The 25930-nt window shown below is 48.1% G+C and overlaps 1 protein-coding gene across 1 annotated transcript in view; it reads left to right on the forward strand.

The window, feature by feature from the left end:
• Nucleotides 1–2484: 2484 nt before the first annotated feature.
• CAPN5 (calpain 5) overlaps nt 2485–25930 on the forward strand; it is a 62383-nt gene continuing 38937 nt past the window's right edge. Inside the window, exons 1-2 of the mRNA XM_056858312.1 lie at nt 2485–2657; nt 24603–24734. Of these exons, the coding sequence (XP_056714290.1) occupies nt 2496–2657; nt 24603–24734 (294 nt within the window). The 5' untranslated portion in view covers nt 2485–2495. The remainder of the gene's footprint in view (nt 2658–24602; nt 24735–25930) is intronic.

Genomic DNA, 25930 nt, shown 5'->3' on the forward strand with positions numbered 1-25930 from the left:
TTTTTATATAGAAATATAGAAAGCTATTCAGCCAGGTAGGATAAGTACGGTTGCTAGGTCCCTCTTCGCCACCGGCAGGAGGTTTTTGGGGGGGAGCCTGAGAAGGGTGGGGTTTGGGGAGGGGAGGACTTCGATGCCATAGAGTCCAATGGCCAAAGCGGCCGTTTTCCAGGTGAAGTGCTCTCTATCGGCTGGAGATCAGTTGAAATAGCAGATCTCCAGGTTGTACCTGGAAGTTGGCAACCCTACCTGTCACCCTTTCTAACTCAGTTTATAAGGAAGGATAAGAATTCTAAGCTGGCGGTGGGGGGGGGGATGAGAGCAAATTTTTTATATTCCTCACCCGTCCAAGCTACAAAGGAAGGTTTTTGCAAATAACCCGCTGCTGGCATTCTGCCATCGACGCAGAGCTTCCAGTCTCTCCTATGTACTATTCAGATTGGCAGGCTGCCAGCTTAGGTCCCCACGAGGCTTTGGGAGAGGTCTGTCCAATTTAAGAGAGTTTTAGTGGCACTGAAGTCCCTCCCCTCCCCAAACCCTGCCCTCCTCAGGCTCCGCCCCCCAAACCTCCCACCATATGGTATTATACACCATTCTCCCCAGGTTCCATCCCCAAAACCTCCAGGAATTTTTCTAACCCAGAGCTGGTAACCCTACAGGGGCATCAGTAGGGCTAGTGGGATCCCAGTTTTTGTTCCCTTGTATTTTGACAGACTAGGGTTACCAGGTCCCTCTTCACCACTGGCGGGAGGTTTTTGGGGCGGAGAGGAGGTTCGGGCTTGGGGTGAGGAAGGACTTCAATACCATAGAGTCCAATGGTGAACTGATCTCGATTGGCTGGAGATCAGTCGTAATAGCGGGAGAGCTCCACCTAGTACCTGGAGGTTGGCAACCCTGTTCCACTCCCAAAATCTCGAGGAATTTTTCTAACCTAGAGCTGGTAGCCTTGCAGGGGCTGGTAGAATCCCAGTTTTTGTTCCCTTGTATTTGAACAGACTGGTAGCCACTTTGCAAGAGCAATAGACAAGATGGTGTTTCATCCAGCCTTTTAGTACAGACGGAGAAATGGCTGATCCTCTGACTTCCTCCCCCCTTGCATTTTGTGTGTGTGTGTGTGTGTGTGTGAACATGCCGATGATTTCCTCTGGGCCGACTGAAGTCATGTCTGTTCCTACGGTGCCAGCTGCTATTGAGAGAAAATAATTAATCAGGAAGTCTTTGGCAGGGAGCCAGGAAGCCTTTTTAATTAAAAAGATGCCCAAGAAGCCTGTTAAAATCTTGATATCTCCTGTGCAGTTGTGCCAGAAATGCAACTGTGTTGGCCCACAGAGTAAGATGGGCTGATCTTTCTCTCTCTCTCGGGGTGAAATACCTCCACCCCCTACCACCCCACCTCTTTTCTCCTGCTGTCTTGTTGTCTTAATTCTCCTCTGGCTCCTTTCCAACTTAGCTGTGGCTCCTTCCATGGTGTGTGATGGAATTGTGTGGTTCGTGTAAACCCAGCTAATACCCACATGGTTGTGGATGTCCCAGCTCTATGCAAGGGTGGGAAAGTGGTCGATGTTGGGTGCGAAACTGAGCTTCTGAAATATCTGTTTTCTTTTAAGGTCTGGCATATTTTGTTGGTACTTCCAAAGTACTATCTATGGTAGAAGTAGGAGTATGTCAAATTTGGATACTGGAGGCTTTCTTCCATATGGTTCCCAGTGTTGCTCCTGGTCCCAAGAGCTTCCTCTCACCATGAATTCGTTTCAGCCAGTGTGGCGTAGTGGTTAAGAGCAGCAGACTCTGGTCTGGAGAACCGGGTTCAATTCACCGCTTCTCCACATGACACCTGCTGCGTGACCTGGGGCTAGTAACAGTTCTCTCAGATCTCTCAGCCCCACCTACTCCCAGGGTGTCTGTTTCGGAGAGAGGAAGGGAAGGTGATTGGGAGTCTCAATGCGGCTTACAAAGGTAGAGAAAAGCGGGGTATTCTTCAGCCACTTAGAGAAAAGCAGAGTATTCTTCAGCCACTTACTCTGAAGCAGGTACACTTAGGGGCTCTCTATACCTCTTCTCTGCCCCTGGACGGCAACAGAGGCTCTGGCAGTTCAGTTGCTCACTTAAAGGTACAAGCCATTACTCTGGAAACGGTTGGGAGCAGCTGAGAGGCCAAAAGGTAGGGCACTGCCAAAGCCTCTGAGGTGAGAGGGGGCTAGAGCCCCTTTCCCCAGTCTTGGTGGGTGGAGCCAAAGTTGCCAGCCCTTGATCCTTTTCTCAGTTGAAAATATCAGTTACCTAGGGTTGCCAGCCTCCTGGTGGGGCCTGGAGCTCTACTGGAATTACAGCTGGAGTTACAACTGATCTCCTGATGACAGTGATAGTTCCTAAAGGTGCCCCACACCTTTAACCTACAACCCCTTCCATTCTTCTAAAAGATTCTGCCCTGAACATTTTATTGAAAGAATTACCAAATTTTTTTGCTTGTGTTCCTCTAGCGGCTGCCAGGAAGAATGTTTTCATCAGCACAGCCCTATGAAAACCAGCGGTACGCGGCCCTGAAGAAGGACTGCCAGCGGAGGAAAGTTCTCTTTGAGGATCCCCTCTTCCCTGCCAACAATGACTCTCTTTTTTACAAGTCGCAGATTCAGGGTGTCCAGTGGAAACGGCCAAAGGTAAGATAACAGTACAGGATGGGTTGCGAATCATAACAGTACCATTCTTGCGGCCTCTCATTCTATTGGTGGATACTGGAGATCACTTGAAATCCATTGCCTCTCCTGGTAATGCGAGGCTGTGCTATTAAGGGGGCGTTTTCTTATGCTGAAGTCTTGAGAATTGATAACCAAAGTACTATATGATAGGATAGTGACTCTAGCGGTCTTTATTTATTTCATTACATTTCTACCCCGCCCTCCCCAGGCAGAAGCTGTTGCTCAGCAGCTGTTTCAGGGGATAGTGACAGATAGTCCATCATTTGTGGAACATGTTATGAGCCAGCAAATAGGAAGTTTATTTCTGGGAAGCACCACCTTTCGGGTAGTTTCTTGAGGGTAGCCATATCGGTTTTCAGTAGAATGGCTAGATTTGAGTCCAGTAGCACCTTAGAGACCAAGTAGCCAGGACCTAGGAGGAGAGAACTAGGTTGTTCTCCAAGGAGTTCAAGGGTGGTATACATGATCCTCTGTTTCCCCCATTTATCATCACAACAACCCTTTGAGGTAGGTTAGGCCGAATGATAATGACTGAATATCCAGTACGCTTCATGGCTTTGAGCCTGGGTCTCTGCTTCCTTGTTCCGACCACTACACTGCCTTTTCTCTGACAGTCAATCTGTTAATCTTGTATTATACAAAGGTTGACATGTTCCTTCTTGTTCTACCTGCAGCCATGCATCGTAGCTTAATTTTCTTGAAGATCTTGAGTATTTAATTCTCTAATTGGAGGAAGTGTGCGAGATCAGGTTTTCTGTGGCGGGGGCACCAGTGTTGAATAGAATCTCAGCTTTGGTTTTGGGATGTGGCATATTATGGGACTGTTCTCCGCTATCTTTGCATGTGAAAAATGTACAATACTTAGCTTCTTGTCGAACCTAACCCTGTTATGCCGCTTTCGCGAGCAAAAACGCAACACTTACAAGTGAGCATATAAACATTGTGTTTAATTGGCATATTTATGGAACTGAAAAGTATAAAACACTTGAGATTTCTACGAGCAAAATTGCAAAACACACCCGATGCTAAGGCAAGGATGCTGTGAGCTGCTGCATCTTATGCCGTTTCCGCACACTTTACTCGAAAAGAAAAAAGTAATTTACTTCGCTGGAGTCTTTTATTTCTCCAGTGCTCCCTGAAGGGTTCGTAATGTTTCTGATAGGTAGACTGAAAAAAGTCCTTGGGGTTTGGCAGCTTTTCCCCTCCAAAAGAATTCCATTTTTCCCCCCGGGCCTTCACATCTTTAATTCAAAGTATCGCTGGCTTTAAGCAAGTTAGGAGATGGGCATCACTCACCGGAATATGAAAAGAGGAACAATGAAAGATCAAAGCATTTTTAAAATCTGTTTAGACAACGTGGCGTGTCGCTTACATCAATATCTCTCCATGTCAGCCCTGACCTGAATGGTCCAGGCTAGCCTGATCTCGTCGAATCTTGGAAGCTACGCAGGTTCGGCCCTGATTAGTACTTGGATGGGGGACCACCAAGGAAGTCCAGAGCCCTTATGCCAAGGCAGGCAGTGGCGAACCACCTCTGATCATCTCTTGTCTTGACGGCCCTTTCCACCACCACCACCACCTCAGGTCTGCTAAAATTTATGGTGAAGGACCCTAACCACAGAAGGTGATTTCTGCAGACACACAAACACCCATGCGGTGTGCTTGCAGACATTTCTGTGTGTGTGTGAGTCTCTTTTGTGTGAGTCTCTTTCTGTGTGCTGTCAAGTCTCTTTTGACTCATGGCGACCCTCTGAATCAAAGGCCTCCAAAATGTCCTATCTTGGACAGCCTTGCTCAGATCTTGCAAATTGAGGGCTGTGGCTTCCTTGGTTGAGTTAATCCATCTCTTGTTGGGTCTTCCTCTTTTCCTGCTGCCCTCAACTTTTCCTAGCATGACGGTCTTTTCCAGTGACGTCTTCTCATAATGTGACCAAAATACGATAGGCTCAGTTTAGTCATTTTAGCTTCTAGGGTCAGTTCAGACTTGATTTGATCTATAACTCACTGATTTGTCTTTTTGGCCGTCCACGGTATCCGTAACACTCTCCTCCAACACCACATTTCAAAGGAATCTATTTTCTTCCTATCAGCTTTCTTCATTGTCCAGCTTTCACATCCATACATAGTAATAGGGAATACAATGGCATGAATTAACTTGATCTGGGTGGCCAGTGACACATCCTTATACTTCAGAATCTTTTTTAGCTCCTTCATGGCTGCCCTTCTCAAACTCAGTCTCCTTCTGATTTCTTGGCTGCAGTCTCCCTTTTGGAGGCATTTCTATACACGTGCAAATAGGGTTGCCAGCTCTGGGCTGGGAAATACCTGGAGATTTTTGGGGTGGAGCCTGAGGAGGGTGGGGTTTGGGGAGGGACTTCAATGGGGTATAATGCCGTAGAGTCCACCTTCCAAAGCGGCCGTTTTCTCCAGGTGAACAAATCTCTATCGCTTGGAGATCAGTTGTAATAGCAGGAGATCTCCAGCCACCGGCTGGAGGTTGGCAACCCTACACATAAACTCACAGGTATTTGCAGGTATTCTGCCTCTTGGCAAAGCAATGCTCCAGGTTTGGCACAGCTCCCCGCTTCTCTGCCAGGCCATTTTAATGCCTTAATTTGATCTCCGGCTGGCCGTTTGTTCTGGAGGACTCTATCAATGTGCTTTATTCTTATTTTTTCTTCCTGAAGGCAATCATCTTTCTCTCTGTCTTGCCTCAGCTGCAGTTTCTCCAGACCAAAAAAAAAGCAAGCACTTGAATTTCAAGAAGGACAAAGAAGATAATTGTCTGATTTGGGCAAGGAATGAAAGAATGGGCTGCGCATGAATTGGCTCACTGCTGAGCCCCCATGGCTGTAAGGGTCAGTGCGCTGTGGCATTTGACCGGGCCCTGCTGGACGGACATTTCCCTTTTCTCTTTTGAGGGCTGCTTTATTTGCCACAAGAGATTTTACTGTGTTTACTGCAAGATATTTTCCTGTGTCCGGTGTGGGACTCTGCAGGTCAGAGTGGATATTGATGAACTTTGGAAAGGTTTCCCAGACAAACCACATGGCTGGCGATAGCTGTTGAAGTAGGGCTGCCAACCTCCAGGTGGGGCCTGGAGATCTCCCAGAATTACAACTGACAGTCAGCCGACAGAGATCAGTTCCCCTGGAGGAAATGGCCGCTTTGGCAATTGGGCTCTATGGCATTGAAGTCCCTCCCCAAACCTCGCCCTCCTCAGGCTCCACCCCAAAAAACCTCCTGCCAGTGGCGAAGAGTAGGGTTTCCAGCTCCCTCTTCGCCACTGGCGGAAAGGTTTTGGGAGAGTTTCTGACACCGTCATCCAATTAGTGTAATGACCAAGAGGAGATTTGAACCCAAGTCTCCCTGGTCCAAATGTACTATTTCGGACACTGCGCCGCATTGGCTGTATGCATGGCAAGCAGTATGGCTGAGGCTGCTTCCATTTTTCCAGGCTTGGAGGGGTAGAATTGCCTCTGAGCATATGCAAAAGGCCTTTCTCCTCTACTGCTTTCCCCCCAAACACTCCTAACTTCTTTCGCACAAGGCGGTTCTTCGTGGTGACCGCGGAAGAGAAGATGTGTGACCTATCACTGTGGAAAACTATAACTTTTGAGGACAATGAAAGTTCTTTATTAGGGCCAGCCAGTACTCTCAGTGTGACATAAAAACTGAATACTGTTTACTTTGGGCTGGATGCCAAAATGAGACGGAACAGCTGTTTCTGGATGAATGAGGGTGTGCTATTAAGGCCAAAAACAAAATGACATTGGGGGAATAAGAAAGCAGAATTTTTGCAGCCTCTGATCATAGATTTGGATGATAGCGACAGGGAAAGGCTAGAGAAGACAGTTCTGTAAAAACTGGAAGCTGCCATTATATGCAGTGATTCTCAGTGAGAAATTAATGTCTTTTCTCTCTCCAGGCCGTAGCTGTTTATATGGTGAAAATCCAATATACTCCGCATTGGAAGTGGTGCTTTAGAGAAGAAGAGTTGGTTTTTACATGCTGACTTTCTCTACCTTTTTTAAAGGAGAATCAAACCAGTTTACGCGTCAATCTCCTTCCCTTCCTCTCCCCACAACAGGCGCCTTGTGAGGTGGGTGAGGCTGAGTGGTGGACTCTAATCTGGAGAACCAGGTTTGATACCCCACTCCTCCACATGAGCGGCAGAGGCTAACCTGGTGAACTGGATTTGTTTCCCCGTTCCTCCACATGAAGCCAGCTGGGTGACCTTGGGCTAGTCACAGCTCTCTTAGAGCTCCCTCAGCTCCACCTACCTCACAGGCTGTCTGTTGTGGGGAGGGGAAGGGGGGGTGATAGTAAGCCGGTTTGATTCTCCCCTAAGTAGTAGAGAAAGTCGGCATATAAAATCAACTCTTCTTCTGAGAGAGTTCAGAGAGAACCGTGACTAGCCCAAGGTCACCCAGCCGGCTTCATGTGGAGGAGTGGGAAAACCAACCCTGTTCTCCAGATTAGAGTCCACTGGTCCTAATCACTGCTCGCTCAGTGAGAAATGAATGACATTCCTCTCTCTAGGCCTTAGCTGTTTGTTTGGTGAAAATCCAATATACTCTGCATTGGAAGTGGTACTTTAGAGAGTCTGAATAGATCCAGAAGATTCCCACTGGATTCTCCCTTTGAAGTCCTTTTCTAGGAGAATAAAGATTTTTAGATCAGCAACAGAATGCCCCGGTAGATTAAAATGTTCACTTGCTGGGTTTTTAGACAAACAGACGATATAGGTTTTTAATGTCAGATATGTGTCCTTTTATTCTTTTGCGTAGGAACTGATCTGTTTGTTCAGGGTAGCTAGTGCACAATGAGCAGAGAATAGAAAGTGACATGTGAGGGCATATATTACTTGGGAAGAAGAAGAAGAGTTGGTTTTTATATGCCGACTTTCTCTCCCACTTAAGGCAGAATAAAACCAGTTTACAGTCACCTTCCCTTCCCCACAACAGACACCCTGTGAGGTAGGTGGGGCTGAGAGAGTGTGACTAGCCCAAGGTCACCCTGCTGGCTTCATGTGTAGGAGTGGGGAAACAAACCCAGTTCACCAGATTAGCCTCCACCGCTCATGTGGAGGAGTGGGGAATCAAACCCAGTTCTCCAGATCAGAATCCACCACTCCAAACCATTGCTCTTAACCACTACACCACGCTGGCTCTCAGAAGGATGAACCGAAGATGATATTGTGCAGGGGGTTGGACTAGATGACCCTGGTGTTCCCTTCCAACTCAATGATTAAATGAAAGCTGGTAGCTTGGACTAGATGACCCTGGTGGTCCCTTCCAACTCAATGATTCAATGAAAGCTGGTAGCTAGGTTTGCTGCCGTGTCTGCTTCCTGAGTTTGTATCTCAGATGGGTGGTCCATTGTTGTGGATCAGAAGTTGCTTTAGGTTAGGAAGGCGTCTGTAAGCAGGGGAGGGCCTGTCGCCCAAGACCTGCAGGGATGAAATGGAGAAGGAGCAAACCATCCCAGTCTTCTTGGAGGAAGAGTGGGATAGCAATGTATAGTCGTTGCTCTCGCAACAGCTATGGAAACCTGGATTATGACAAGTATTTTGACTCTTCCCTTAGGAGGAATGCAGGTTTGTTTGTTTTTATTTTGTTAAAGCTAGGTTTCTTGAAAGCGTGTAGGCCTGTGGTCTCAGGTATGCAGAAAGTCCGGTTAGACCCTGACCAAGGTAGCGTGCCGAAAGAACCGGCCGATACCGCTGGCCGTTTGAGAGCTACCCACGGCTTCTTTCAGCCCTGATAAGATCTCTATGGCTGCCATGTTCGTTGTTATTTCCATTGGCAGAGCCCCTTAGCTGCATGAATATTAGTGTTTTGGGGGAAGACTTCTGAGTAGATGTTGACTTTCCAGCACCCATAATTTGGGGACCACTGTGATCGTGTAAAGAAATCCTCTGTAGGAAAACCTCGTCAGGGGGTTGCACATGAAGAAGAAGAGTTGGTGATGGGAAAGACCTCCGCCTGAGACCCCGGAGAGCCGCTGCTGGTCTGAGTAGACAATACTGATGTTGACGAAATGATGGTCTGATTCAGTATAAGGCAGCTTCATTATATGTTCATGTGGGTTAGTAGGGAACAGAACGTGAAATGTATTACACATATTATGGCTATATTGAAGTCCTGTAGCAACTTAGAGACCAACATGGTTTTCGGGGTCGGAAACTATAGGAAACTATCTTAATTGAAGGCATAAATTACGTTGGAGGATGAGCCCAAGATGGTGTTACAGAACAGCTGATGTTCTTAGGTCCTGCAGTCTTGTTCTTCGAGGGTAAAGGTTTCATCCTGGTTTGCTGCAGGGACTGTTTCTGGAGTTTGTGTCTTGGTAGGGTGGTCCATTGGTGCCGACGAGAAATTGTTTTAGGTTAGGGGGAAGCCTGTAAGCATAGAAGGGGCTGTAACCCAAGGATAACATGAAGAAAGGGAGAATCATCCCGATCTTTTTGGAGGGGAGAATCATCCGATCCGAGTGGGATAAAAACGTGCAGCCTTTGTTCTCACAACAGCTACGGAAACGGGGATTATGACAAGTATTTTGGCTCTTCCCATAGGGGGAATGCAGGGTTGTTTTGTTTTTTTAAAGCTAGGTTTCCTGGAAGTGTGTAGGTATGCAGAAAGTCCGGTTAGACCCAGACCAAGGTAGCGAGACGAAAGAACAGGCTGATACCGCTGCGTATTGGAGAACTACCCACAGCTTCTTTCTGCCCTGATAAGATCTTTATGGCCACCATGTTTGTTGTTATTTCCGTTGGCAGAGTCTCTTATCTGCCCAAATATTAGTGTTTTGGGAAAGACTTTGAATAGATGTTGACTTTCCAGCACCCATAATTTGGGGACAACTGTGATCATGTAAATAAAACCTTTTTAGGAAAACCTCTTCAGGGGTTTGCACATGAAGAAGAAGAAGAAGAGTTGGTTTTTATATGCCGACTTTCTCTACCACTCAAGGAAGAATCAAGCCGGCTTACAATCACCTTGCCTTCCCCTCCCCACAACAGACACCCTGTGAGGTAGGTGGGGCTGAGAGAGTGTGACTAGCCCAATGTCACCTCGCTGGCTTCATGTGGAGGAGTGGGGAAACAAATCCAGTTCACCAGGTTAGCCTCCGCCACTCCTGTGGAGGAGTGGGGAGTCAAACCTAGTTCTCCAGATCAGAGTCCACAGCTCCAAACCATCGCTCTTAACCACCACACTGAGCTGACAGCTCCCACCCCAAGGTGACAGAGCTGATTTGCATTTCTGGACTTCCCCTTCCCAAATTCTTGGCTTTTGGCATGCCTTGACGGGCATTATCGAAGTTCCTGGCTCAGATCTCGGCCATGAATCCTTTCGGTGGTCTTGACTTTAGGCAAGAGCTACTCGGTCTGTTTCACAGCAGAGATGAGCGTGGTTTTGCTAACTTTCCCTTACAGGGTGGTGGTAAGAATGAATGAGAAAATGGATGTGCAATGGTGCTCTGAAACACCAAAAAGTATTACACAAAGTATAGGGTGGCCAAATCTGTTCGTCTTCCTGTGCCTCTTTGGTCTCTAGGAAGGAGCAGGTAAAACTTTTTAATCAGGCGGAGATGAGCAGTTACCTTCTGCGGATAGCTAGAGATCTTGCTGCTGTAAAAGAGTAGGCTCACAAAAGTCTCACAGAACTGGGAGGGGGGCTAGGGTTAGATGTAGGGTTACCAACCTCCAGTTGGGGGCTGGAGATCTCCTGCAATCACAGCTGATCTCCTGGCTACATAAATCACACATTTCTTCACTATTTATTTGTTTAAATTTTTTTATTCCCCTTCTCTTGGAGAAGATGGCTGTTTTGGAAGGTGTTCTGTAGGGCCCCTCCCTTCCCTAAACCCAACTTTCCCAGGCTCCACCCTCAAATCTCCAGGTATTTCCATGCCCGGGTTGGCAACCTTCATTAGATGGCTTCTCTGAGATCCGTGCTGTTCTCGGAGTCTAAAGCAGTTGTAAAAAAAAAAGCTTGTAGATTCCTCTGGCCGCTTTCTCCTGCCCAAGAAGCTTTTTAAACTTCCCTAAAGACTTCCCGAAACAGTTAGAGCTCGCCTGTCTGCACAATGTCAGACTCATTGGCTACTCTGCTGCCATTTTGGGGGACTGCATTTTAACTCCCAGGTGAGCGGATGTCAAAGTATTGCGGGCAGCCGGTAGAAAGGTATAGAATTATGCTTGATTTGTACTCTGATCTAGTCTCTGGCTTGCAACTACAGCCTCTGTTAGAAATGTTTGCCAGTGACAAAAATCCTAATGACACGCTCATTTCCTTTGAGAAGAGCCACTAGTGTGTGGTCAGAAATTTAGTTTCTCATAAGCCCCAAGCAGTTGCCTGCCCAAGATGCTACCGGCTGTGTCTCTGCATGAGTCAAATCCCTGGGTCAAATCCCACCCGAGAAGTTAGCTCCCCTTGGAAGAAGCCTACCACTGCATCTCTGAATGCTTTCTTCCTCTGGGCTTGCATCCTATAGTTTGGGGGCACATTCAGAACCGTGGCTCATGCAGAGAAAGCCTAAAGCTTTACTGACAGTGGACAAATTCCCTATCTTTCACATTGTAAAAGTAAACATTGGGGGGGGGGTGTAAAGAGAAAGAGTCTAACTAGGAGAAAGACTAGATCTTCTCTCCTCCTCACGCTGGAGAGCCAGCGTGGTGTAGTGGTTAGGAGCGGTGGTTTGGAGCGGTGGACTCTAATCCGGAGAACTGGGTTTGATTCCCCAGTCCTCCACATGAGCGGCGGAGGCTAATCTGGTGAACCGGGTTGGTTTCGCCACTCCTCCGCATGAAGCCAGCTGGGTGACCTTGGGCTAGTCACAGCTCTCTCCGCCCCACCCACCCCACAGGGTGTCTGTTGTGGGGACAGGAAGGGAAGGTGATGGTAGGCCAGTTGGAGTCTCCCTTAAGTGGTAGACAAAGTCAGCACATCAAAACCAACTCTTCTTCTTCATCATCCTGTAATACACACAAAGCCCTTGTCCTCCTCTTGTCCCCCCCCATGGCGTTTTCTCTCCCTCCAGTGCTTCAGAGGGGGGTCAGCAGGTTGATTAGCTCTCTAGTCTGGCTTTCTGCGCATGGCGGCTGCACACTCAGTGTAATGCTAATCCCGCACGGCTGCACTAAGCCACAGATTCCAGGCCCGTCTTTCCTAATCTTCTTTGGCCCAGTGAGGAGAAACAGAGTCTGAGCATCTGCCTTTCATTTCGTTAATCGTATTTGGGGGTGGACGGCTCGAAACTGTACTCCAAAGAGGGAGGGAACTGGCCGGCTCATTCCCGGCAAATGCATTTCCGAGAATTGATTAATAGTGTAGACCTTTTACGGACAAGAACGATTCAAAGAATGGAGATATCCATTTTATAAGAAGACACAGTTTTGGTTAAGTGAGACGGGGTTAGTGATGCAGAGCTGTAAAGGACTTCATGTGATTTTATGACTATTTGTTTGTGGTTAATGTACATACCTATTGTTGACTGTCCATTTTTATTAATAAAATTAAAGGGGCAAAAAAAACCCAATACATTTCCGAGAATTTGCCATGAGTTAAAAAAACTACAAGAGATGTTTGAGAGTCAAGTGAAAACAGCTGGCACAGAATGGAGCAATTCTCTCCCTCTTAATCGCTTCCTAAAAAACACTTGGTGGGCGCCAGAAAAGGTGTTGGCAGGCACCCCGGCACCCACAGGCACCCCGTGGGAGACCCCTAGGTTAGACTGTGGCTACCCCAGGGGTCTAAGTAGCCAAAATGCTGAGAAATTCATGATCAGATCATCCCAGAGGTTCCCCCTTCCCCAATGACTTTACCTGTTGCATGACCAAGGCAGCAGCGCAGGGGGAAGGGGGGGATATTTATTTAATTTGACTTACATCCCGCCCTTTTCTGCTAAGCCTGACTCAGGGCAGCTTCCAACATAATAAATCACTATATATTAATATAATATAGGATTATAGCATATAATTTAATACCAGCTATGCAGTTTGGTGTCCTAACTCCATGATCTGCCTCAAACAATTTTCCTCACTGGTGAGGATGGTCTAAGATGACATTCAGGAGATCACCATCGACCCAGAGAATCCCAGGTCCTCTAGGGAATGGGGACAGAGAGAGGGGAAAACGACAAGGAAGGTAAGGGGAAGAAGAAGTGGAGTTGGTTTTTATATGCTGACTTTCTCTGACACTTAAGGAAGACTCCAACCAGCTTACAATCACCTTCCCTTCCTCTCCCCACAACAGACACCTTGTGAGGTAGGTGGGGCTAACAGAGCTGTGACTTGCCCAAGGTCACCAAATTAGTGTCCGCAGTTCGAAACAGGGCTGAAAAACACAGGGGTGTTTTAAGCAGAAGATCCCAGGTTCAATCCCCGGCATCTCCAGTTAAAGGGACCAGGCAAGTAGGTGATGTGAAAGACCCCTGCCTGAGACCCTGGAGAGCCATGGGGAAGGGCCATAGCTCAGTTGGTAGAGCATCTGCTTGGCATGCAGGAGGTCCCAGGTTCAATCCCCGGCATCTCCAGCTAAAGGGACTGGGCAGGTAGGTGATGTGAAAGACCCCTGCCTGAGACCCTGGAGAGCCATGGGGAGGGGCCATAGCTCAGTTGGTAGAGCACCTGCTTGGCATGCAGGAGGTCCCAGGTTCAATCCCCGGCATCTCCAGTTAAAGGGACCAGGCAAGTAGGTGATGTGAAAGGCCTCTGCCTGAGACCCTGGAGAGCCATGGGGAAGGGCCATAGCTCAGTTGGTAGAGCATCTGCTTGGCATGCAGGAGGTCCCAGGTTCAATCCCCGGCATCTCCAGCTAAAGGGACTGGGCAGGTAGGTGATGTGAAAGACCCCTGCCTGAGACCCTGGAGAGCCATGGGGAGGGGCCATAGCTCAGTTGGTAGAGCACCTGCTTGGCATGCAGGAGGTCCCAGGTTCAATCCCCGGCATCTCCAGTTAAAGGGACCAGGCAAGTAGGTGATGTGAAAGACCCCTGCCTGAGACCCTGGAGAGCCATGGGGAAGGGCCATAGCTCAGTTGGTAGAGCATCTGCTTGGCATGCAGGAGGTCCCAGGTTCAATCCCCGGCATCTCCAGCTAAAGGGACTGGGCAGGTAGGTGATGTGAAAGACCCCTGCCTGAGACCCTGGAGAGCCATGGGGAGGGGCCATAGCTCAGTTGGTAGAGCACCTGCTTGGCATGCAGGAGGTCCCAGGTTCAATCCCCGGCATCTCCAGTTAAAGGGACCAGGCAAGTAGGTGATGTGAAAGGCCTCTGCCTGAGACCCTGGAGAGCCATGGGGAAGGGCCATAGCTCAGTTGGTAGAGCATCTGCTTGGCATGCAGGAGGTCCCAGGTTCAATCCCCGGCATCTCCAGCTAAAGGGACTGGGCAGGTAGGTGATGTGAAAGACCCCTGCCTGAGACCCTGGAGAGCCATGGGGAGGGGCCATAGCTCAGTTGGTAGAGCACCTGCTTGGCATGCAGGAGGTCCCAGGTTCAATCCCCGGCATCTCCAGTTAAAGGGACCAGGCAAGTAGGTGATGTGAAAGACCCCTGCCTGAGACCCTGGAGAGCCGCTGCTGGTCTGAGTAGACAATACTGACTTTGATGGACCAAGGGTCTGATTCAGTATCAGGCAGCTTCATCTGTTCATGTGTTTAAAAATCCAGCAGAAATTCTTGAGGAACTGTATTCTGTGCGACTGCCGCATATGCAATTTACTGTGCTCTGTCTTACTTCCCCATAATCTCCCTTGTCAGGGGACACGTATCTTGTTCCTTTCTCTCTTTGGAGGGTTGTCCGCCAAGCCCCTGAAACCGTTCCAACTTTGGAAACCTCCTTTGTTGTAAAAGGAGAGAGAAGGCGAGGAACCGAAGTCTGAGAGAGCTTGTCCTTCGGAGACAAGCAATGCTAAAGCCAGGCCGGAGTTTGTTCCGTTACCGTAAGGAGATAAGTGGTTCATTCTGGGGCTAGGTGCCGATGACATGTCACACAGCTTTTATCTGGTGATTAAGCTTCATCGCTTTCCCCAGAAGCCTGGCCTGTTTTCTCTCCCCTCTTGCCCCTTCCCAGGCCATCTGGCTGACATGCGTAGCCACTGTGGGGGACCGGCTAATGTCTGAGCCTGAGAAGACGCAGAAACCATTTCCGTTATGGCAATTTTGTCTTTGTCTGCGTCGGGCAGGGGTTAGAAGAAGGAGTTGGTTTTTATATGCCAACTTTCTCTACCACTTAAGGCAGAATCAAACCGGCTTACATACAATCACCTTCCCTTCCTCCCCCAGAACAGACACCCTGTGAGGTAGGTGGGGCTGAGAGAGCGGTGACTAGCCCAAGGTCACCCAGCTGGCTTTATGTGTAGGAGTGGGGAAAGAAGAGGAGGAGGAATTGGTTTTTATATGTCGACTTTCTCTGCCACTTACTAATCACCTTCCCTTCCCCTCCCACAACAGACACCCTGTGAGGTAGGTGGGGCTGAGAGAGCTGTGACTAGCCTAAGGTCACCCAGCTGGCTTCATGTGGAGGAGTGGGACAACCAACCCCGGTTCACCAGCTTAGCCTCCGCCGCTCATGTGGAGAAGTGGGGAATCAAACCCAGTTCTCCAGATCAGAGTCCACTGCTCCAAACCAATGCTCTTAACCACTTCACCACACCGGCTATTGGGGGGTTACCGGGGGAGTAGAGGGGGAAGTAGTTGTGAATTTCCTGTGCTGTGCTGGGGGTTGGACTAGATGACCCTTGGGATCCCTTCCAGCTCTGTTTCTAGTGTGATGCCTTAGCTTTTAGTGTACAGGTAGCGATTGATCTAAAAAAGCCAGCATTATTAATTTTTTTAAAACATACACAATGAAATAGTGAGAGTGTGAAATATTAAAAAACCCAAAAGAACAAGATTGGAAAAGAAGTGGCTAGGGCAGGGTTTGATCCTGCCAGGAAGTCTGTGTGGAATTCCTGTTTCCCCCGGGTTGCCAACCTCCAGGTAGGATCTGGAGGTATCCTGGAATTACAACTGATCTTTAAATGACAGGGATCAGTTCCCTTGGAGGCTGATACAAAGGGCGAACTCAATGGTACTATACCCTGCTGAGGTCCCTCCCCAAAGCCCCCCCCCCTTTTCCTGGGCTTCATCCCCAGAATCTCCAGGAATTTCCTAACCCGGAGTTGGCACCCCCATGTCTCTCTGTTGCGTATAGCTGGGAATGGGCTGGCTCAGCAACAAAAGGAAAACACTCTGCCTATTCTCAGAGGTATTCTTTCCCCACCCCTTTCATATCACCCTGAGCTGAGTTTTTAAGCTCACATTAAGGCTGAAATAAGCGGGTCGGGGGTAGAAATTGTCTGTGGCGCTCAAGAAAACTTCGACTGCCACCCCCACCCCCCCAAACATGATGAAGAGCCTTCGTTTTGCTTTGTTCCAGCTAGGCTATAAAGTTTGCCTTTGCTTATCCTAGCAAATGCGACCAAGATTTACTACACAGCATTCTTTTAAAGCAGCAATGAACATTTGCTGGCAGGCCACGGAAAGGCTTGGGATGACTCCAGAGCTCACAAATAAGGCTGGCTTGAAACAGAAAACTCTGATCTTTGGTCTCCGCCAGGACAGGTTAGAGTAGGGTTGCCACATGCCAACTCTGGGTTGGGAAATTCCTGGAGATTTGGGGATGGCGCCTGGGGAAGAGGGTGGGGTTCAGGGAAGGGACCTCAGCAGGGGTGTGAGGCTATCGAGTCCGCCCTCCAAAGCAGCCATTTTTTCCACGGGAACTGATCTGTTGTCTAGTTATAATTCTAGCAAAACTCCAGGCCCCATCTGGAGGTTGGCGACCCTAGATTTTCCTTTTACGGAGCTGGTGGGTGTATGCCACTTTGGAAAAAGAAATTTTGCATGTTTGCAAACGGAACATTTTTCCCTTTTCCGCTGCTGTCTTCAACTTTATCTAGAGGTTGACTTGAATACAAATGCATCCGAACACATGAACCCATGAAGCTGCCTTCTACTGAATCAGGCCCTTGCTCCATCAAAGTCAGTATTGTCTACTCAGACCGGCAGGGTTTCAGGTCTCCAGGGTCTCAGGCGGAGGTCTTTCACATCACCTACTTGCCTAGTCCCTTTAGCTGGAGATGCTGGGGATTGAACCTGGGACCTTCTGCATGCCGAGCAGATGCTCTGCCACTGAGCCACGGCCCCTACTGTACTTTCAAGCGTATCCCAGCCATGAGGACTAGAAACCTGAACTCTTTTTTTAATTATTTCATGTTATTTATCCTCCACTCCCCAACGGGGACTTGAAAATCAGTTTACATCAGTCATTGTTTTCTTGACTAACTTGTGATCTTCTGGAAAAATAGCTTCTGGCTTAGGTGGATGATCCAACAATTTCTTGTGCACTCATCAATCTTAGAGTATCCCTGACACTTGAAGTAGCTCTTGTTGATCTCTGCTCAACCATGGAAAAGCTTCAGATCTTGATGACAGATAGACCCCAGAGCGTGTGTAGGAGGACCTGGAAAATGGGCTCTTGGATGAAAAGGTCTTCCTGCCCGTTCCTCAGTTTGCTTTCCTTTTTGTTAACAAGAAACACTGGTGACGGCTTTTCTTATGCTTAAAAAGACTGTAGCTTATATCTCTGATACAAAAGATACTGCTACCTTTTCAATAGCGCGGGGCAGAAAGTTTACAGAGATCAATGGAAAAGAGCAAGAGTCCGGCAGCACCTTAAAGACGACCAAATGGTAGGGTCTAAGCTTTCATGAGTCTCGCTTCTTCAGATACCTGAGTAGGCTATACTGAGCTTCATGGACCAAGGGTCTGATTCACAGAGTGCTTTTCTCCAAGGCCAGATTAAATGCACTGCCACTGGGGGGGGGGTTAGTAGGCCGACTTTCAGGGGTCCCCTTTTCCGAACGACTTTGTGATTGTGGATCAGGGAGTTTGGACACGGTTTGGCATTGTTTTGTAGATTGTAAAAAGCATGATCTCGCCGGAGAGAAATGGATTGCAATACACATTCAGAGGTGGGGACCTGCCCTAAAGCAAGATATAGTTGCAAAGTTATTGGCTGATACTGATCCAAATGTAACCCTCGCCATGGCAAATTTTTTATCCACGAGCATAAAGAATGGAATAAGGGGGGAGGGGAAATAAAGGGTCTGATTCAGTATAAGGCAGCTTCATATGCGTTCAAGAAAGGTAGAGAAAAGCGGGGTATAAAGACCAACTTCTACTACTCCTTCTTCTCTCCAGACAAAACTCCCATAACAAGGAGGTAGATCACAATGGGTAGCCATGTTAGTCGGTCTGTAGCAGTAGAAAAGGGCAAGGAGTCCAGTAGCACCTGCGTGGTGTGGTGGTTAAGAGCGGTGGTTTGGAGTGGTGGACTCTGATCTGGAGAACTGGGTTTGATTCCCCACTCCTCCACATGAGCGGCAGAGGCTGATCTGGTGAATCTGGTTGGTTTCCCCACTCCTACACTTGAAGCCAGCTGGGTGACCTTGGGCTAGTCACACTCTCTCAGCCCCACCTACCTCACAGGGTGTCTGTTGGGAGAGGAAGGGAAGGTGATTGTAAGCCGGTTTGATTCTTCCTTAAGTGGTAGAGAAAGTCAGCATATAAAAACCAACTCTTCTCCTCCTCTTCACCAGACAAAACTCCAGTAATAAGGAAATAGATCACGATGGGTAGCCGTGTTAGTCTGTAGCAGCAAAAAAGAGCAATAGTCCAGTAGCACCTTAAAGACTAACAAAATTTCTGGTAGGGCATAAGTTTTCATGAGTCACAGCTCAGTTCTTCAGATACCTGAATAGGCACATGAACACATGAAGCTGCCTTCTACTGAATCAGACCCTTGGTCCATCAAAGTCAGTATTGTCTACTCAGACCGTCAGTGGCTCTCCAAGGCCTCAGGCAGAGGTCTTTCACATCACCTACTCACCTGGTCTCTTTAACAGGAGATGCCGGGGACTGAACCTGGGACCTTCTGCATGCCAAGCAGATGCTCTACCACTGAGCCCAATACTGACCTTGGTGGACCAAGGGTCTGATTCAGTAGAAGGCAGCTTCATATTTGTTCAAGATCCTCAGTAGAAGTACAGATTTACTATTTCTCATTAGAATGCGTTTTGCTGTAAACTTGAAAATAAGTTTGTGGAGTTCTTGTCCTTGCTTGTTTATAGGTTAACTTTACTTCATCGGTAACCTCTAGGTAGTAGCTGGAGATCTCCTGCTATTATCATGGATCTCCAGCCATTAGAGATCGGTTCACCTGGAGAAAATAGCCGCTTTGGCCATTGGACTCTATGGCATTGAAGTCCCTCCCCAAACCTTGCCCTCCTCAGGCTCCGCCCCAAAAACCTCCTGCCGGTGGCGAAGAGGGACCTGGCAACCCTATCCATCGGTGGTGGGAGATGAATTCAATTCTTAACCAGTTGCTTTCCACAGTGGCTCCAATATTCAATTATGCTTCCTCTCTGATGTCACATGTCTTCCTAACACAGTTCAGCCGTTTCTGGCTCTGCAAAAGTTAGAAACCACTATTTACTTGATAGTTCCTTAGTGTTGCATGCATGCGCTCTATGGTAAAAATGAGACCAATTTCAGGTTTCCCATTCCTGGTGCTTCCACCTGAAAGATTCCGATTTTTCTTCTCCCTTGTGCAAAGAAGACCTTCGATTCTTTGTTTGCACCGGGTTTTTTTCCCATCTGTATACCATCTTTCAGCTGGAAGTACCCAAAAGTGGTTTTACGACGCAGTAAAATGCAACAAAATTGAGGAAGGTACAATAAAATTTATGTTAAAGCCAGTAAATTCTAAGTGGCCATGGTGTGCCACAAACTTTCCCCATAAAACAGACCTGTATTTCAAGATTACTTGCTCTACCACTGGGCCCCACCTTTCCGGGGCAGGGCTAGGGTTGCCAGCTCCAGGTTGGGAAATACCTGGAGATTTTTGGGGTGGAGCCTAAGGGGGCGGAGTTTGGGCAGGGGAGGGACTTCAACGCCATAGAGTCCAAGGGGCCATTTTCTCCAGGCAAACAGATCTCTATCGGCTGAAGATCAGTTGTAATAGTGGGAGACATCCTGCCACCACCTGGTGGTTGGCCACCCTAGGCAGGGCTCCTCTCTTCCCTTTGCTTTAGGCCAGGGTTGTCGAACTCAATAGTTACGAAGGCAGGATATAACATAAATTATACTTGGTTGGGCCAGGTCATGTTTCGGCAGCCCAGATTGAGGGGTGGGGGGAGAGTTGCTGCCTCGACTGGCTTGCGGGCTGGAAAAGAGCTCTCAAGGGGCCGGATCCGGCCCGTGGGCCTTACGTTCGACACTCCTGCTTTAGGCTTTCAAAGCAGGAATACGAGAAGCTGCTTTGGAAAGCCCAGCCTAGGCGAGGCAGTGGGTTTTAAACACTTTTCTATAATGGCTCTACCAAGCGAGATACGCTCCCTTCCCTGTTGGCGCAGGAGGGCTACAACTCGATTGTCGATGCAGCGGAGGTCCCAGGGCTGGAACATTCAGCTTCAGAGCAATTTCAGCATCTCTCCTCGAAGCGGCTGAGATTTATGTTTCTCTGGGGAGATCCAGCCTGCCAGCGCGACAAGCTGACGTTTTTCGCAGCGCCCCCCTTAATGCAAAGCAGTCCGAACTTTCAGATGATTCCCTGTTATATGTTGTTCATGCTCACTCTACGCAACAAGTTCGGAGACCTGCGGACAAGTGGAAATTAATGGAAATATCTGGGAGTGGGGTGCATTCTTGGGATGGTGGTAAGGAAGGGGCTCCTTAAAGAATTGGAGGACTGGTATCTGATGACTCTCGAAACCTTCTACCCCAAAAATCTTGTGGTCTCTAAGGCACTACCGGACTCAAGTATAACTCTTCCACTGCAGACCAATGTGGGAATCTTGGGGCTTTTCCACATGTCCCCCCCCCCCCCCGTCAGCTGTGGCGACAAAGCCCTTTGGTACCACCTTGAGCTCCTGGGAAGAAGAAAAAACCCATGTGGAAAAGCCCCAAGATTCCCAGTAAATCCAGGAGAAACAGTGCTAGACAGTGCCAGAGGGGAAGAAGAGTGAAAGGGGAGGGGAGAACGCTAACCAAACAGTCAGTCTTATCCCACTCTTCTTCCCAGGAGCTCAAGGTGGCTACTAGGGAAGTCCGGGGTTGCTATACATGGGCCGGCAATGGCAAACCACCTCTGTAATCTCTTTCGCCGTATGTGGGTCAAAGCCAGAGGGAAGCCGACTTCTCCAAAAAGGCCACATCGCAGCTTTAAAATACAGGCACAAAAATGAGCGCAAACGGTCTGCCGTGAACAAATTATGCAGTCACAGATATGTCAAGACAAACTTGAATGCTTAACCTGCCAGCATGGTGTAGTGGTTAAGAGAGATGGTTTGGAGCGGCGGACTCTAATCTGGAGAACCGGGTTTGCTTCCCCACTCCTCCACAGACTCTAATCTACACATCAGACTCTAATCTACACATCTAATCTACGCGTCAGACTCTAATCTACACATGAAGCCAGCTAGGTGACCTTGGGCTAGTCACAGTTCTCCCAGAGCTCTCTCAGCCCCACCTACCTCACAGGGGGTCTGTTGTTGTGGGGAGAGGAAGGGAAGGCGATTGTAAGCCGGTTTGATTCTTCCTTAAGTGGTAGAGAAAGTAGACATATAAAAACCAACTTCTTCTTTTAATGTTAAGAATAACGTATCTGTGTTTATTTTTGTGTGATTAAACACTTTGCAGTTTGTTAACAGTTGTCTGTTTGTGCCAAGTTTGGCAGCTGTGTTTTAACTTCTTGAGAAGTCTGCTTTCTTGCTTTTGCTGAGGCTCAAAGGAGACCGCCTTCTCCTTCCGGCTTACGGAATTAGCGGGAGAGGGTGCCGCAATCCTTGAGAGCCTTTGCTGCTTTTCTGTTTCCTATGTGGATCACTGAGACATCTGGAAAAGCCCTCTTTGTATGCTACAAGCCAGCTTGGATTTAGTCCCCAGATAGGCCTCCACTGATTTTGTTTCTGGCTTCTGCAAAAATTTGACAAAACGGGCTTTAAGAAATTTTGCACGATCTGGAAAGCGGAGTAGGAGGAAAGGTTAAAGCGGAGACACGAGTTCCCTCCTCAGCAGTTTCCTAAGCAGATGTTCTCTGCTCTGTGCCGAGTTGCTGGTTTACTTGTCATGGGAGGCCGTGTCCAAGGCATTTGGCTTTCAGCATGGGACATCTTCAGGTTTTCCAAATGTTTCTGATTATATTCTCCTGCTGCGGAGATCTCTTGCATTTGGGAGATGTGCTGTCGTCTCCTATGATGGCTCTTTGAGAGGCTGTTCACTGGTGAAGCTTTTCAGTCGGTTTCCAGAAGTGGGGTTTGTGCAGGGATGCGACAGGCATCCTCTCCTAAATGCTGGCAGTTGAACAGGATCCATCAGCTGTTTGGTTGTGGGGTGATTTTTGTATCACCTCTGCGTGTGAAGCTTGTCACTCCTGCTGCTGTGTTCTCAGAAGTGAGATACATGCAGAGATGCGACAGGCATTCTCCCCTGAAGACTGGGAGTTTAACAACATCCATCAAGCCGGTGATAAAGAAGAGAACTCCAGTTGATATTGTGTAAATTTGTGAGTCTTCTCAGTATTAAGAATTCTAAATTCTCATGGCGCCCGTAAAACCATAAAACACAATTGGGGTGGGGGGAACTAAGCAGAGGGGGGAAATAAGGGAAGGGAAACAACAGGGTAGTCTCAATAAGAAAATTTGCAGGTGATACTAAATTGGGAGGGGTAGCAAATACGGTAGAAGACCGAGCCAGGATACAGGATCTTGACAGGCTGGAGAATTAGGCTCAAACCAATAAATTGGGCTCAAACCAATAAAATGCATTTCAGCAGAGATAAATGTAAAGTTCTGCATCTAGGTAGGAAAAATCAAATGCATAATTATAGGATGGGGGAGACTTGCATCAGCAGTAGCGTGTGCGAAAAGGATCTTCGGGTCTTAGTAGACTGAACACTGAACATGAGTTAGCAGTGTGATGCGGTAGCTAAAAAGGCAAATGGGATCCTGGGCTGTATCAACAGAAGTATAGTGTCCAGATCACATGAAGTGATGGTATCACTTTGCTCTGGTTGGACCTCACCTAGAATATTGTGTTCAGTTTTGGGCACCACAATTTAAGAAGGATGTAGACAAGCTGGAACGTGTCCAGAGGAGGGCCACAGAGATGGTGAGGGGTCTGGAGACCAAGTCCTATGAGGAAAGGTTGAAGGAGCTGGGTATGTTTAGCCTGAAGGGGAGAAGACTGAGAGGCGATATGATAACCATCTTCAAGTACTTGAAGGGCTGTCACGTAGAGGAGGGTGCTGAGTTGTTTTCTGTTGCCCAAGAAGGTCGGACCAGAACCAGTGGGTTGAAATTAGATCAAAAGAGTTTCTGTCTAAACATTAGGAAGAACTTTCTAACAGTTATAGAGCGGTTCCTCAGTGGAACAGGCTTCCTTGAGAGGTGATGGGCTCTCCTTCCCTGGAGGTTTTTAAGCAGAGGCTAGATGGCCATCTGTCAGCAATGCTGAGTCAGATTGTGAGAGGGAGGGCATCTTGGCCATCTTCTGGACATGGAGTGGGGGTCACTGGGGGTGTAGGGGGGAGGTAGTTGTGAGTTTCCTGCCTTGTGCAGGGGGTTGGACTAGATGACCCTGGTGGTACCTTCCAACTCTATGATTCTAGGAATAGGGAGTAAAATAAACCAATATAAATGAATGATAAATAAAAAGGGAAGAAGGGAGTGAGAGAGGAAACTGTCTGTGCCTTCAACCATAGCCTGGCAGAACATCTTGGTCTTACAGGCCCTGTGGAAGGTATTCAAGCATTCCTTTGCATTCATAAGAACTAGAGCTGATGCCTTTTAAAGCAAACATGTTGTTCATCTTCTTGCTTACATGCAGCTTACCTTCATTCACATAGTAAAGATCCTTGTGCTATGGTGGCAGCTGCTGCCGAAGCAATTAAAAAAAAAAAATTGCACAGGCAATCAGATCTGCAGTTGCCAATCAGAATCATCACTTGGCCCCAGCCACTTTCTAAAAATGCTTGGTGGGTGCCATGGAGCCCACGAGCCCCACATTGGGGACCCCAGAACTAGAGTATCGCTGAGGGGCTTTGTTGGTAAGCTATTAAGCTAAATTCTATGTCCAGTCCCACTTTCTGTGCTCCTGTGGCATTGCAGAGTTGTAGCTTTTAGTGCAAGAAAGACCTTGATGCAGATCCAGCAAACCCATTCCGCTAAGAGCGGCACTTTCTGGCACAAGGAATGATTCACTCACGCAGGAGTCTCTTGTTTCAGAGAAGGGCTCCTTGCTCTGAAGGATAGAGTCATTGTGATTGGATCCATGGAATCCAGCCCCATAAGAGCCAGCCCCATTAAGGGCGGTGGACTCTAATCTGGAGAAATGGGTTTGATTCCCCGCTGCTCCACAAGAGTGGTGGACTCTAATCTGGAGAACCCACTCCTACCCATGAAGGTAGCTGGGTAACCTTGCTCAGCCCCACCTACCTCACAGGGTGTCTGTCTTGGGGAAGGGAAGATGGTTGTAAGCCAGTTTGAGAGTCCTCAAAGGTTGAGAACAGCGGGGTATAAAAATCAACTCCTCTTCTTCTTCTGCTTCTGCTTCTTCTGCTGCTTCTTCTGCTTCTTCTGCTTCTGCTTCTGCTTTTGCTTTTGCTTACCAACAGTGTAAAGTCAGTTTCATAGGACTGATATTTTTTCATTGTCTTCTCTTTTGGTATCCCTATATTTTTTTCCTAATTAAGTTGGTTGGCAAAAGTATTTCTGCTTTGTCCCATTTCTGTTTCTCCACGCTACTGTTTGAAACACAGTGAAACTTGTCTGCCTCTCCTAATCTCCTGTTTTCTCCCCACAGGACATCTGTGACGATCCCCACCTCTTTGTGGACGGCATCAGCTCCCATGACTTGCACCAGGGTCAGGTGGGGAACTGCTGGTTTGTAGCGGCCTGCTCTTCCCTGGCATCTAGGGAATCCCTGTGGCAGAAGGTAAGGACGGGCCTCGGGGGGGAAATGTTGCCGCAAGGTGTTGAGATGTGTATAATCACTTGGCGTGACCAGGGTTGCCAGGTCTCCCGCTATGGCTGGCAACCCTCTCCTCTTGCTAATGTTCCTTCAGGTGGTGGGAATGGGGGGGGGGGGAATCACACATGGCGTGATGTCACTTCTGGGGGAAACAGTAGAAAAGAACAAGAATCTAGTAGTACCTTAAAGACTAACAAACGTTTTGGCAGGGTATGAGCTTTCGTGAGTCACAGCTCACCTCTTCAGATATTTCAGATACTTCTTAGGATTCGTGATCCCCATCATGAATGCAGTTAGAAAATAAGAACATAAGAAAGGCCATGCTGGATCAGACCCAGGCCCATCAAGTCCAGCAGTCTGTTCACACAATGGCCAACCAGGTGCCTCCAGGAAGCCCACAAACAAGACGACTGCAGCAGCACCATCCTGCCTGTGTTCCACCGCACCCAATATAATAGGCATGCTCCTCTGATCCTGGAGATAATAGGTATGCATCATGACTAGTATCCATTTTGATAGTAGCCATCTCCTCCAGGCGCATGTCCACTCCCCTCTTAAAGCCTTCCAAGTTGGCAGCCATCACCACCTCCTGAGGCAGGGAGTTCCACAATTTAACTGTGTGTTGTGTGAAGAAATACTTCCTTTTATCTGTTTTGAATCTCTCACCCCCCAACTTCAGCAGATGACCCCAAGTTCTGGTATTATAAGAGAGAGAGAAAAGCTTCTCCCTGTCCACTCTCTCCATAACATTCATAATTTTATAGCTCTCTATCATGTCTCCCCTTAACCGCCTTCTTTCCAAGCTAAACAGCCCTAAGCGTTTTAACCGCTCCTCATAGGGCAGTTGCTCTAGTCCCTTGTTCATTGTGATTGCTCTTTTCTGCACCTTCTCAAGCTTTGCAATATCCTTTTTTAGGTGTGGTTCAACGGGTTACCCGCACCTGTCGGCATAGGGTAGACATATGAGCTTGTGACTCACGACAGCTGATACCCTGCCAGAAATGTTGTTAGTCTTTAAGGTGCTACTGGACTCTTGCTGTTTTCTACTGCTCCAGACAGACTAACAGGGCAACCCATCGTGATCTACCTCCTGGGGAAAACAGGAAGAGGCATCACATCGCTCTAGGAGTCACCAAGAAGTGCCATAGAGTTTCCAGCAC

The sequence above is a fragment of the Euleptes europaea genome, chromosome 12 (assembly GCF_029931775.1).
Source record: "Euleptes europaea isolate rEulEur1 chromosome 12, rEulEur1.hap1, whole genome shotgun sequence".
Lineage (NCBI taxonomy): Eukaryota > Metazoa > Chordata > Lepidosauria > Squamata > Sphaerodactylidae > Euleptes > Euleptes europaea.